Source organism: Ruditapes philippinarum, unplaced genomic scaffold (assembly GCF_026571515.1).
Source record: "Ruditapes philippinarum isolate M1 unplaced genomic scaffold, ASM2657151v2 ctg4675_1_1_1_1, whole genome shotgun sequence".
Lineage (NCBI taxonomy): Eukaryota > Metazoa > Mollusca > Bivalvia > Venerida > Veneridae > Ruditapes > Ruditapes philippinarum.
This window is the reverse complement of record NW_026865347.1, coordinates 94,454-109,631: the sequence shown is the minus strand read 5'-3', so window position 1 is coordinate 109,631 and position 15,178 is coordinate 94,454. Positions and strand designations below refer to the sequence as shown.

At 32.3% G+C, this 15,178-nt stretch overlaps 1 protein-coding gene across 3 annotated transcripts in view; it reads right to left on the bottom strand.

Moving 5' to 3' along the window:
* Nucleotides 1-1,210: 1,210 nt before the first annotated feature.
* LOC132728699 (death-associated protein kinase 1-like) overlaps nt 1,211-15,178 on the bottom strand; it is a gene marked incomplete at its 5' end in the record, with an annotated part of 107,046 nt that continues 93,078 nt past the window's right edge. For 2 of the 3 annotated variants that reach the window (XM_060714379.1, XM_060714381.1), the window contains 13 exon segments: nt 1,211-3,230; nt 3,620-3,808; nt 4,478-4,737; nt 5,414-5,608; nt 6,141-6,173; nt 7,428-7,538; nt 8,764-8,965; nt 10,033-10,110; nt 10,482-10,580; nt 11,133-11,234; nt 11,736-11,834; nt 13,910-14,107; nt 14,518-14,616. In XM_060714379.1, the coding sequence (XP_060570362.1) occupies nt 2,007-3,230; nt 3,620-3,808; nt 4,478-4,737; nt 5,414-5,608; nt 6,141-6,173; nt 7,428-7,538; nt 8,764-8,965; nt 10,033-10,110; nt 10,482-10,580; nt 11,133-11,234; nt 11,736-11,834; nt 13,910-14,107; nt 14,518-14,616 (2,889 nt within the window). 3 annotated transcript variants of the gene reach the window in all.

Below are 15,178 nucleotides of genomic sequence, written 5' to 3'. Positions count from 1 at the left end.
TATAGATAACACATAACAATTATCATAATGAAAAACACATTCAAAATCACAGGCATATTTATCCAACAAAGCACTAATATGTACCATTAAAATGGCAGAATAATTTTCTCCCATTTGACATATACTATATACATATAATTAAGTAGTAATCATCAATAAAATAGTTTTCAAAATATTCCATGACAGAAAAATTTACATAAAATTTTACCCTATACATTAATCAACTAAAAATAAAATAATATATCAATATATACATGGATGATACTTGTAATATACAATTTGTTCAACTTATGTAATAATCTCAAAATATACATTTGCTACCATGTGAGAACTTTTCTATGGATCGGTGCAAAAGGGATGTAACTCATACATTATCTAATACAAGTTACAGCTGTTTCACACCAAACCCTTGTTTAACTCCTTTTAAACAACTATAAATTATGTCAAACAATCAGAAAAAGTCCTCTTACAAAAGTTTGGGTGATTACTTTGGCATAATAAATTAAATTAAATAAATTTTCTTTGCCTTTTTTTTTTCAATAAAGCAAACTTTCCAGCAATTTCTATATTGTACCTTAATCAAATGCAGGACTGGGTGGTCAAAAGGAAACAAACACGAAATTTTGTATAAAAAAAAAGACAGTACATAAATGTTATACATGTATATAAATCTATAATTTTGGTTTTTGATGTAGTCAGTTTACAGATAATTTAACAACTAAATAAATTTTTGGTGTGTATCGATTATTATGCATAGATTTTTTTATCTCAATACTTCAATGTAAATACATGTATATTGTTATGACCAACTCAGAAGTTTTCATTAAATTCCGAAAATCATCCTGTAGTATCATATAGTAAAAGTTTTTATGCCTGGCATGCATGCACCTTAGACATTGTAAGAGCAGCCTGCTTTATAAACATGTAAGACTCATACTATTCTCACCATATCCTTACTCAAGAAATATTTGGCAAAATCTACCTTGAATGTGTAATAATAATCCCATTAGAAACTTCAACTATTTTCCATGGAAACAAAAATGCAAAAAAGAATATTAACAATTTTGAAAGTGTAATACAATATGGTTGATTGTAATATAATACTTGGGTGTGTTACATATATATGATAAATTGTTACAAATTGTCATAAATAATCCACCAGTGTCTATTCTAGGAGTCAAAATTCATAATTTATGTCATTTTTTTGCGAACCATTTAAATAAAGGTGGGGAGATTTTAGTATGTGTTTAAGATTTCACACTATACCCAGTGTCAATTTCGTTTTGTCTAATGAAAATTTAAGTTTAATTTTTCAATAGAATTTTAAAAATTTATTTCAGCATTATGCAAGCAATTTATTTGTTTCAATTAAATTTGCACACTAATTCTAAACACAGGGTTAAATCTGACGTCAATACTGCTGAATCAATGTATCTCTAGTTGTGAATTGTTGATAAGCCTGTTAAATTATATTGTTTCTTTTTTCTTCTTTCACTGGGATTTCATGTGCGTGGTTGTTTACCAGGAGAAATCTTTGGAATTTTTTTTGGCTATTTTATTTAAATGCTTCAATTCCTAACTTGCACTCCCTAGAACAGACACTGATCCAGTAAAATGACAATGGCAAAAAATTACAGTTTAATCATTTTCTACTGTTCTTATCAAAATTTACCAAAAATCTACAAAATATAAATAACACATCTTATTATTGGTCATCTTACTTCATATTGCCGATTAATTAGAAAATTTCAAGATAATAAAAATAACAATATCATTAGTTAAGTAGTTTAAAAAAAATTCATTTCTATAAACCTAATGTCTTAATCTAAATTTTTACCTCAATTTATGTTACCATTTCAAAACATCAAAATGCAAAATGAAATAAATATATGTGAAGAAAAAATTTGCAGAACCTGCAGAGGGGCATTTATAACAGGCCTGGATCTGGCATATTGAATCTACAAGTCTGTATCATTTCAATTTCTCCTACAGCGTTACTCCGATTGTCATCTGGACAGGTTAGACAGGGTGTTTGTGGAGGCGGTACCGAGTCCTGGAACAGCACTCTCGTCTGTCGACTGTTCATCATACACCATAGTCCGGAACAGTGGTGTTGTATGTAACAAAACCTCAACCGCGTCCTCCCGGTTAAATTCCTGCAATTTAGAGATTAACTGCCCTATTGTAGCACTAGGTTCAACATTTAACCATTCTTCTAATGTTCGTTCGGTCTTACTTTCTGTTCTATTACTATTGGCATCTAGAGATGGAAGACATGTTTCTAGTCCTAGAGTTACCGCCAAAAGGCACCAGTCTCTGCCTAGAGGATCGTTAGGATCCATAATCTCACACAGTCTCTGTCTGGCATGGATAGGAAGATAGGAAATAGGCAGGTCAAAACCTGAACAAACAGCGTTCTTAGCTTCCGACGAGCCGAGAAACATCACATCATTGTAATTTTCCTTTTTGCCGTCTGGCAGTTTCAACACAGAATATTTATTTAACTGGGACATTAAGATATCCTGAGGAGTGTAACAGTGTGGATTTTTTGTATGTTCCTTAAGATTGGACGGGCTGAGTATATGTTTCTCATAACACAAGCCTGGAGTAACATGACTTATCACCTGCTCGGCCGTGTTAACAAAGTCTTCGAGAAAGTAGAACATTGCAGTCGCAGTCTCCGGTGGTCCTCTTACTTTAATCTCAACAAATTGTTCTTCGCGATCCATGCTAATCATACCCTCAAGGTCGCCACAACAATATTTCGACCCATGATGCCACTGATACAAGTCTGAATCTGGGTCATCACCTTCTTGTATAATATTTCTACGTAAATGCGTTTGTATACGAGGAAATATATGCTTCAACTGAGCTAAACTATCTGTCGACTTAATACGTAAACCACCGTACAAAGCGTTACCAAAATGTTTCAAATCTCGAAGCCATAAGCCGTTTAAAGTCTCGACAAAGTTTAAACACGGGAATTCATATTCGATCTCATCATCATTCTCACATCGTGTACACACTTCTAAAGCCTCTAATACATTGAGCAAGTCCAAGGCATCAGTCTCTGGATACATGATTTGAAATTCATCAACCGTGAAACAACCGGTGATTCTTGACTGTACAATTTTCTCATGCGATATGAGGTTACCAATAATGTCATAACATAACCACTTTGGATTCAATACTACAAGACTTTCTCCAGAGTCTTTTTCTAGATACACAATCTGAAAATAAAATGAAGATATGTAATATGAATAAATTCATAAAATATTTAAGGAAGTATATTATTATAAGGTTGTAAATACCAAATAAAAGTCAAAATCAATGACAATGTTTACATTTGTGATTTAACAAACTTTTTGAACAATTATCCATTACAAAAATATTTACCGAAATAAAGTCATAATATATTTTGGTAAATAGTTTTGTAATGGATAACTCATCAAAAGATCGACAAAATAATGATATATGGACAAAAAGTGCACTATTTTCTTGGCTATAGACACAAGAAACCAAGGAGGTGTGGGAATTGAACCCTATTTACATTGACCTTTCATCTTTATTAAAATGCTATTCTCATTTGTAATCAAATTTAAATAAATGCACCACAAACCTCTCCGATAATCTGCAGCTGCTCCACCAGGTGTTTTATATGGTTCTCACCAACTAATGGATTGACCTTTGACCTCACAAACTCTATAAACTGTTGCCATGACAACACAGGGTAAGATGAGGATGATCGTCTCCATGACGGTAAGGTCATCAACATGGCCTCCAGGAATCCACTGCTTTTACCCACAGACTATTTGCACAGAAAAAGAAAAGATCATATTTAAAATATATCTTCAAAATAAATCATTTTGTTTACACATACAATGTAATATTCAATTTTTCAAGTTTAAGGCTGCTTTACTTCCAATAATACGCTTTATAAATATAATATAGACTGAATATGTTCATACCTTTCAAATACACATACCAGGAATACATGTCAGTAAAACCACCATTACTAGCCCATAAATTACTACCCCTTTTGCCAATAAATTACAACACCCTTTGCCAATGAATCATTACCCCCTTTGCCCATAAATTACTACACCCCTTTACCCATGAATTATAACCCTCTTTGCCAATGAATTACTACCCCCTTTGCCCATAAATTACTAACAACTTTGCACTCAAAAAGTCATTACCCATGAATGACTACCCTCTTTGCCCATGATCACCCCTATTTTGCCAAGAAATACTGTCCCCTTTGCCTATGAATTCTGTTCCCTTTGCCCATTAAATACTACTCCCTTTTCCTATGAATAACAACCCTCTTTGCCCATGAATTACTGCTCACTTTGCCTATTAATTACTACCCCTTTTGCCCATGAATTACTACTTAATGTACTCCCTTTGCCCATGGAAAATATAACAATATCAGATCTGTTAATGTTATCAAACATCAAAATTCTAGACCTCTTACCCTGAGGATATGAGCTCTATGCAGATACAGTTGGTGTTTCAAAGCTTTGATATCTGGCGTCATGCCAACCTGATTATCCAAGACAAAAACTCTCTCCAAAATGTCAAGGTCATTTCGAAACTTCTGCTGAATTTTAGCCAGGATGTTGCTGGCAACAGGACTGACATATTCACCTCGGGCATTCTTCGAGCAGCCTGCTTTATCCGCATGTGAGGCAATGAGTATTACGGTGGGACGATTTGGTAGCTGTCCACAATAGCCTGAAAATGTTTAGAAATTGTTGTCTTACTTTTAAAGATTAAACTTTTATCCAAGCATATGACTTAGGTTTACATAGGTTTAATACCACAAAATGGACGATTAAAGACCTCAAATAGGAGCACCTACATCACATGCCATCAACTATGTTTTTTATTGGTTTGACTATTTATAGAATTGAAATACATGTACTATCTTTAAGTAGGAAGTTCAAAACCAGTTTGTAGGCTCCTGCAGAGTAAACAATATTCAAATATTTGTCTTAAAAGAAAAAAGACATTAACTCTGTTGTTAACGAAGGAGTCTTTTTCACAATTTTTAATTTTTTTTTAAAAAAACACCTGGCTGAATGGCAACTTCTAGCAATTTTGCTAATACCTGTTTTTTATTGTTTAATTGGGTTTTACGTCACACCGACAAATGGCGACATATGGCATGAACGGGCACCTGAGTAGAACCATCAATGTTCTGTAAGCTAGCTGGATAGCTTCCTCACATAAAAGAATCCAAAGTCCCTGTTGGATTCGAACCTACAGCAGTGAGGGGCAAGTTGTTTGAAGTCAACGACCTTAACCACTCGGCCACGGACGCCCCTGCTAATACCTGTACTGTTTACAATTGCATTCATTCATATTTATAAAACTTATAGCTTAACATCTATGACAGGTTGTAACTCACCTAGAGGTAAAAGGGGTGTAACTCGCGACTTAAGGAAGTTGAGCCAAAAGAAAACTTGAGCAATTTGTTCATCAAATGGATCCATTAAACTGAACATGACTACATGTATACAGCCCGTCTCTCCCAGGAAATGATCGTACAACATGTAATATGGTTCGTAACCAGAGAAATCCCACATGCTTAACTCTCCAACACCTGTAATATAATTATATGAAAGTGAAACTGCGATGGCTTTTTTGGATATTCTTGTTTTGAAGTCGGGGAAATAACATTTCTACAGATTTATACTGTAAACCTACAGATACACACAACTATTTAGATTTTAGATCATGTCATCCTAAGCATACTAAAGTTAACATACCATTCAATTTAGCATCGAGAATCATTACTATCGTGAAAAATAAAGACTTACAAGAAAAGTGTCTAACAGAATTGAAATTACAGTTAAAACAACAGAATTATCCAGATGTACTGATACAACATGGAATAGAGCAGGCTATATCTAAGGGACCCATTAAGATCACTGATCGTCAAGACACTCGTACTTCCGCTCATAATGTTATCCCTTTTGTTTCAACACACAATCCCAGAAATACAAACATGTTCCCAGTTATAAATTCTTGTAAAACAATTCTACAAAACAGTGAAAGAATGAAGAATATATTACAAAAGAAAAGAATAATAAACAGTAAAAGACAATCGAAAAACTTAAAACAAATTTTATCACCCTCCAGATTTGATATGAAAGAGGACCTTCCATCTGTAACAAAATGTAACAGAACCAGGTGTAAGACATGTCCTTCAATTATTGAAGGTAACACAATTCAGTTTACAAATGGCAAAAATTTCACGGTAAAACAAAGTATGACCTGTATAACTAAAAATGTAATATATAGTATTATTTGTCCAAATTGTCAACAATTTTATATCGGGCAAACTAGAAATGAATTAAACTTACGAATGAATTTACATAGACAACAAACAAATACAATTATTTTACATTTCCACATGGTTTTAAGTTACTTTCTTTCTGACATTTTTTACTCGTTTAGCTAATTCATATCAAAAAGTACTTATTAGTAATACAAATTTTGCATTTACGTCTATGATAAGTCAATGCGTTTAATTTTAAAGCATATTTATTACCTCCCTTTATTTAATCGCAAGATCTTTACATTTATATAAGTAAATATTTTTCCATTTCCACATTTTCTGACATATTTTTACTCGTTTAGCTCAGTAATATTAAAAAGTATTTATTAGTAATGCAAACGTTGCATCTACTTCTATAATTAGTCAATGTTTTGAATTTTAATACGTGTTTATTACCTCTCTTTATAAAATATTTACCCTATGTATTTTTGTAGCAATTCAATACTTCTTATATAGAGAGTAAAAGAATATTTCATGTGCCGCGCAATGTCGTATTTTAACAATTCCCGCACTTTTATAACGTTACGTCATTGTTATATTTGTTATGATTATATTATACGTTACTGTCTGAAGATATGTAAAAATATTTGAAAGCACTAACAGAAATAAACGTATAAAAAAATTAACGAACTTTGTACTCTGCATTTCCCAAAACATACTTTTTTTATATATATTATTTTATTTATTCATGTTCAACAGTATAAACAAGAGAAGTATACTTATAAAACTATCAAATACTCTTTTTCCATACAACCACTTTCTTCTATATATACATATTTTTTTTATATATATATATATTTTTTTAATGCTGATTTCAACCATTTTTTTGTAATATCACCACAGTCAATCCACCTCACATGCTTTCCTGGATAACTAACCAGTAATTACCAATTTCTCAGGAAGTGACTGACTGCTTTATCTACACCATTTCTGAATCAGCGGGGAGAGACAAATGACCGTTAAACTGAATGTCTGAGATCAATTGTAATGGACATCATTCTGCAACTATGAAGGAAGTTATTAATTTATATGTTAATAATAGAAAAAATTGCTAATTAGAAATTAGTGTTTGTTATTTTACCTGTTATATTAATGTGCTGTATATTAATGCCCTTTGTGTACTGAGGATTTCCAACAGAATAACATAGTGGTGTAGGCAGGCTGTACTGTCTGGGTAGACGGGGTTTCATTTCTAAAATAAACAGAGAAATAACAATTATACACGGAACTCATAGCAAATAATGGTAATTTAATTTTATTTCAACCTATAATTTAATTTCTGATTTTTATACAGAAAATGTACAATATAATATATTTCAAGACTTTTAACATTAATCACTACAGTCTAACTTGCCCATGCGACCACGTGTATTAAGCGACTTTTGTCTTAAATGACCACTTTAAATTCCCCCTGATCATTTTCTCTCTGTATCTTTAATGTATTAAGCGACTTTTGCTCAACGCGACCAGCGACCGCTAATTAGTCACCTAATTGACATCAATCTTTTCATTAAACGACCACTTTTACCTGTCAAGTAATTGTGATTTTAGAGAACGCCACCTCGTTATGTCACAAGTGTCAGCAATCAAAACACAACAATAAACGTGTGAAAAACTCTATTTCCCATACCGTTTTAGCGTGTGCAAATGAAGTTAAGTATACGCGTGACGTGTATTATCCAATAATATCGGATAAACAATGCAACGCTCCGCCCATACTGAGATGGTGTATACGCTTCGCTTGTTGACATTTAGACTGCATTGAATTGACCTTGTACTTGATCAGCCATTAAATTAATCGTAACAAATAGATGTAGTTTGTTTATTTCAAATGAAAAAATGCACAACAGAAAACATCTTCACTAATAGGGTTTTCGTGTTGGAGACAAGGAGAAACAACGGAGAAGTTAAAAAATTCTGGAAAAAATGTCAAACATGTACGTAATGGATCAAAACTGTTTTGTCAATAAATATCAGAAAGTTATTTTTACATTTGCATCTGTTTAGATTGTCGGAGCGTACTTATTATTCAACATTTATATAAAAATGAAGTTGAAAAACAATCCAATCGAATAAAAAAGATGTCATTTATAAATTTTGACTTTTATATCATGCTGACTGTCTTAAGAGACCGTTTCATTAAGCGACCGTTTTTGGTGTTTCCCTTGCCCGGTCGCTTAATACACGTTTGACTGTACATGTATTCTAAAAAGCCCTGTAAACTATGTCATAAAAGAAAGTTACATTAGTAAACACAAGAAATTTCATTAGTCCTAGTTCAGTTTCATTTCAATACCAAACAATAATGCACATAATAAGTTACATTCTGTAAGTCATTGAAAAAATTTATAAACAGAAACTGATCTTTTCAAACCTCATAATTTTTTACTGAATCCATATTTTCCAAAGATACTGACCTTTAGACTTGGAGCTATGGCCAGGGTTTGCACTAGAACTGCTCAGCCGTGACCTCCTGAAGAAACTACTTAATAGACCACACTTCAAGGTCTCGATAAGCGTAGTTTTTCCGACACCGGTGGAGCCGAGGACTTTGACCTTGACCTGAGGTAGCGGCAGTGATGACATCATTAACTGTTTGATATATGTCTCTCCCCGATCCTGGCCACATGAACAAAAGAGGTTAAAACATGCTCATTTATCACAAAACATTATAAAAAAACAGGACTTGATCTTTAAAAGATATGCCAGAATTTTAACAAATTCTGACTCTAGATAGATATGAAAATCAAGAGATTTTATTTTCCCTCCAAAAAGATTTAAAACATATTTTCTGAAAAAATTCATCTAAGTTTAAGATTTAGATTTAAGTTTGCAAAACTGCATTACTTTAAAGTGCTTAATATTTATAAATTATCCAAGCTGAAACAAAAAAAATCCAACATATATCTCATAATATTCTTCATTGACATAATTCAACCATATTCTTGAGATAATTCAACTGTATTCTTGAGATAATTTAACCATATCTTGAGATAATTCAACCATATTCTTGAGATAATTCAACCGTATTCTTGAGATAATTCAACCGTAGATAATTCAACTGTATTCTTGAGATAATTCAACCATATCCATGAGATAATTCAACCATATTCTTGAAATAATTCAACCATTTCTTAAAAATATTTCAACCATATTCTTGAGATAATTCAACCATTTTCTTGAGATAATTCAACTGTATTCTTGAGATAATTCAACCGTTTTCTTGAGATAATTCAACTGTATTCTTGAGATAATTCAACCATATCTTGAGATAATTCAACTATATCCTTGAGATAATTCAACCATATTCTTGAGATAACTCAACCGTATTCTTGCAATAACTCAACCATTTTCTTGAGATAATTCAACTGTATTCTTGAGATAATTCAACCATTTTCTTGAGATAATTCAACCATATTCTTGAGAGAATTCAACCATATTCTTGAGATAACTCAACCGTATTCTTGCGATAACTCAACCATTTTCTTGAGATAATTCAACTGTATTCTTGAGATAATTCAACCATTTTCTTGAGATAATTCAACTGTATTCTTGAGATAATTCAACCATATATTGAGATAATATAACCATATTCCTTGAGATAACTCAACCTTATCTTGAGAAAATTCAACCATATTCTTGAGAAAATTCAACCATATTATTGGTATAAACATGGAATATCTTACCCCTCTAACTCTGTTAAGAAGGTCAGCTATATCCGTGTACCCCTCTGCCAATGCCATAATCTCTGGTGAGACTCCATCCTGTAACATAATACATGTATATGTCAATACAGGATGAGACTTCAAACAAAATTTCAAATGTCTTATTTTATTATGGCTGGGTTTAAAGTCACACCAAGACTGTAATTTAGTAAATATTAAATAGCAACTTTCAAACCTTACTGGAGAAAGAATATGTCAGATACTATCTCTATGATGGAGTGAAATATTTTAGGCACAAGTGGATGCTGGTACAACTAGTAAGCTATATCCAAATACAAGTATAACATTACACAACCCTTACGTAGTTTCATATTGCTGTGTTAATACAGTTGTCCCCCTTTGATTCTATGTGAAATTCTAACCAAGAATAATACTAGTATGAAATAGATGTAAATGTTATGTGTAGATACCTTGTTAAGATACGACTGTGCACCAGATAGTAACAGACATCGTACTATTTCAATATAACCACATTTACTGGCAACATGTAGTGGTGTTACATTTGTCTCCTGAAATTACAAGATATATTTTATAAGCTAAACCCAGGTCAATATCAAAAAACAACCAAGAGGTAGATACTTCTTAATCCCATTTTTTAATAAGAAATAGCAAAGATAAATTATTTCTAATGGACAATAATTGCTTCATTAATTCCTGTAATAATTTAGCAGTGCTCTAATTACAGTTATTAATATCTGGACATCATAAGATCATCCCTAATACCTCTTAAATCTAATTTTCAAATTAATAATCTTTTATACTTAAGTTTTTAATCTCTGGCTAGCTAAAGCAATAAGTCTTGAAACAGGAAATTGACTATCTGTGTTACTTTTGTCTAGAAATAAATTGAAAGGTGACAGTGGCTCGAGATAATGGCATCTGCCTCTAGTCTTAAGGACTCTTGAGTTCAAGCCCTAATGGGGTCACAACCTTGTTGCCTTGTCAGAGTGCAATACTAGTTAAATCCAGGAAATGGACATGAAAGTTGGTTCAAATGAGCTTCAAGCTTTCATTACAATTGAACATAACTACATGCATATATAAACATATCCAGTACTGACCTTGGTTAACACATCAACTTTACAGCCAAATGCACACATGGTTTGAACAACAGTGGACAGCCCTTCACGTATTGCACAGTGTAAAGTATATTCACCGGCGTCCTGTAATGTAAAGATGAATCATGGGTAAATCTGACATAATGAAATGATTTAAGAATTTAGATCTTTTGATTCAGTAAATGTTTGTAAAGAAAACAACTAATAGGTAAATGTCAACATACATGATTGCAGGAATAAAATGTGAACCCAGATCAGTATCACATGATCTAAATTATATTTATGATGCTCTTTTCACTGGGCTCAATTTCTCCCATCTTTCAAAGGCAAAGGTAATGATTTATACTAAATTTCATAAAGCAATTTCATAGAGCCTCACAACAATTTTAGGATACGAAATAATAAATTTGATTAAGTTCAATATGCCATGTTAAATTCAATTTTAATAACCATCGTCATTCTTGCAGAAAGTACACATCTGTGGCTGGTTTTACATGTCTAGAGCATTTAGTTTATAGATAAACTATTTAAAATTCACTGACTGAAGGTAAGTTTTTATGTACAAAAGTACTATGAATTAAGAATGACAATAATTATGCTGTGTACCTGAATGATATCATCCATACGGCACCCAGAATGTAACAGCATGAGGGCAATGGGTGTATGCTGACGATTACATGCTAAATATAGAGCTGTACATCCACGCTGAAATAATATACGAGGGCTGTTCAAAAAGTTCGTGGACTGCGGCTCTACTGTTCACATCTTTTAATTTGCGTATATGATTTTACAAGAGACATATATGAAAACATGTCCTTAATAAACAGTGAAAAAATCAATACAATATGTTTACAAATAAAAATTCTGTGACAGTTACAAATCACAAGGGGTGCACAATCCGGCGCACGCTGATGATGAAACAAAATGACGTTCGTGACGTCGCAATATAAATGAAACATTTTACCAGCGTTATTGTTTCTGAAAGTACACTTTTTAGTGTTTAATATCTGCGGATCATACACAAAAACCATATTTCTGTTTGTGATGATGACCCAAGGTATAAAGTGGACATCTTTTTGCTCCATTCTCCTGTATAAAGGTCCGAGTACCGCATACTTTCCGCTATTTATCGGGATTTTTGAGTAATTTAGACACTTAACGGACAGTGTTATTAAGTTAATTCAATGTTGATTTATAGTATCTCTTTGAAACCGCCCTCGTCCGATCTTTGAACAATATGATTATCAATGATAAAGAAAAATATTTTATCAACTGACAATTATTCTATGCGGTAAATCTACTTAACACCGGCTAGCATTAATTCTCAAACGGACCAGGGTAAATACACGTAATACAAATAATAACTACAGTTATTTATTGTTAATACGCATTTATCCTGATGAAGGAAATAAACTATTATTTTCATTAAATTAAATTGTTTTGTCACAATTAAATGCATAGGCCTGATGCAGAAATTAAACATGTTGGACATCTCGCCAAACTTTCATAATGTCTGAACCTCTGTAGATCTTTTGCAATTGACGTTACAATTGTCCGAACAATTTGCCGCTAAAAAATATCCGACGCCCTTTCTGTCTGTGAGTATGTATTTGCCGTATTTGAATCGCTTGCGCGACCTGAAACCAAGAGACTTGCTCGCCAACTCATTGTTCTTTGTTAATTTAATCACCTTAAAAAAATATGAAGGAGTATCCCACATTTATTGGTAAAAATTTCCGAAAGAACGAATTTCTAGTTTTTAAACGGGCTTTATACTTCCCAACTTACCAGTCTGTCTACTGCTGCTCAAAACCGGTTTCTTCAGCTATTCAACGTCCAAACGACGTCAAATTTCAGATTTATGTAATTTAATTATTAATAGATGATTACTTGTATTTTATTTCATAAAACAATCAATCAGTTTGTTTCAACACTTGTTTATATTTAAACATTATATGAAAATTTCGGCGTGCGCCGATGTTGCGTTGCCATGGTTATTAAAGTGCACATAACTCGTAAAGGAAATAAAAGTTAACAATAAAAGTAAATCTTACTTTTAGAAATAAAGACACTCTTTCGATTCATATCCACTAAGGGTGTTTTTATAAACCAAGTAAAAAATGACAGCAAAAATCCACGAACTTTTTGAACATACCTCGTATTTCCTTTATTACATTTCTTTTTATTACATATATATTTTTTTCAAAATGCATGCCGTTTTTGCACACTAAACTTGTACAGTATTGATTTGTGATACCTTTGTTAAAGTGACATGAAAATTCACTGTTTCAAAACCTATTCATACTTAAGAAACTCTGTTATTTCATTTCATACTTAAGAAACTCTGTTATTTCATTTCATACTTAAGAAACTCTGTTATTTCATACTTAAGAAACTCTGTTATTTCATTTCATACTTAAGAAACTCTGTTATTTCATTTCATACTTAAGAAACTCTGTTATTTCATTTCATACATATGAAACTGTTATTTAAAAATGTTTTTGAAATGTTCTAGATTTATTTATAAGTTTAGAAGAAAAATAACCTTGAGACAAATTTCAACAACCAATTGGTAGTGTCCCTAAAATTTAATCTCATATTTGTCTTTCTATTCTTTTCTATGGTTGTCAAAAGAAGTAATACTCATTTTAAAAAGTTCAGTAACCAGAATTTTTATTCTTCATTTCGCTATTTTCTGTAAATGAAATTATGCTCAGGCCTGACATTTTTTTTTTGGTTAAATTTTAACATAACTGGATTTGTTTGTTTGTTCTGGTTACCTTGTCCTTTAAGTCTAGAGGCATTCCTGCCTCCAGTAAGATTTTCACACATTCCACATGTCCTCGTGCAGCGGCACAATGTAGGGCACTGTCTCCATCTTTATTCTGTATATCTAATTTAACTGCAGCTCTACATAACACGTGCACAATGTTCGTAAACCCGTGCCACGCTCCATTGTGAAGAGCTGTCTCACCAAGCTGCAAAGTAAAACAAATACATGTTCATTTAGTTTGCAATCAGAATTCTAAATTTAACTTTGAAGATCAAGGTCATTCAGGAGTCAAGGTCATATTGCAATATATTTCAAAATAAAGCATAAGCATGGCTATAGGTCAGAGAATGAGAACGTTATGGACAAAACCAAACTTGTCTATAGACAGGCAGACTCGCAAAACCAATTTGCACTCAGTGACCTGTGTGCTGGGGTAGGGTGGATATTATCAACCTTATGTCCAACAAAACCATCATCATATACTGTTATACTGAAGTTATCATATAGAAAAAAATCTAAATGTGTAAGCTATATTAATTGAACACTATATGGTTTATATATAAGTTTGAATCAACACACAGTAAATTAATCAGAAGGCAAGAAAAGATAACTCACATTGTCTTGTACATTCAGGTTTACTTTTGTCGATGCCAAGAAATCAATAACTTGTAAGTGGCCATATCTCGCTGCAACATGGGCTGCTGTTTCACCAGACTGAAAATACACAAAAAGACAAACATGTATTTAAAATAAACTTCAAATAAACATACAAAAACATAAGCCTGTATTTAAGATAAACTTAAAATAAACAAACAGAAAGCTGAGAGAATGCTCATCTAAATTAAAGGTCTATCAGAATCTTCTATATGAAGACAACACAATTTTAGTGTTTACATAATTATTTCATTAAAGTATTTCATTAAGTTTAGTTTTATACCCATTAATGTTGATATAAAATTAAATTCTGGATAATGCAGTGATTTATTAAACATGTAACGGGGGATAACTAAGTGAAAATCAATGTTACATTTCTGGGTATTTGTCAGCGACTTTCAACCATGACCCAGATTTCTTTAATTTCTATTGAATATTTCTTAGTTGAGAGACACCTGCATTGACCAGAAGAGTACTTTTTTCCATTTTTCAAAAAACAAGCATCTATATATAGATCAATTGCATCTTAAAAATGGGACCACCTTTGTCGAGAGTCCACTATACCATCACCTAGGACTGGACTTATACACAGTTTCGACTGTATTTATCATATCTTAGTTTC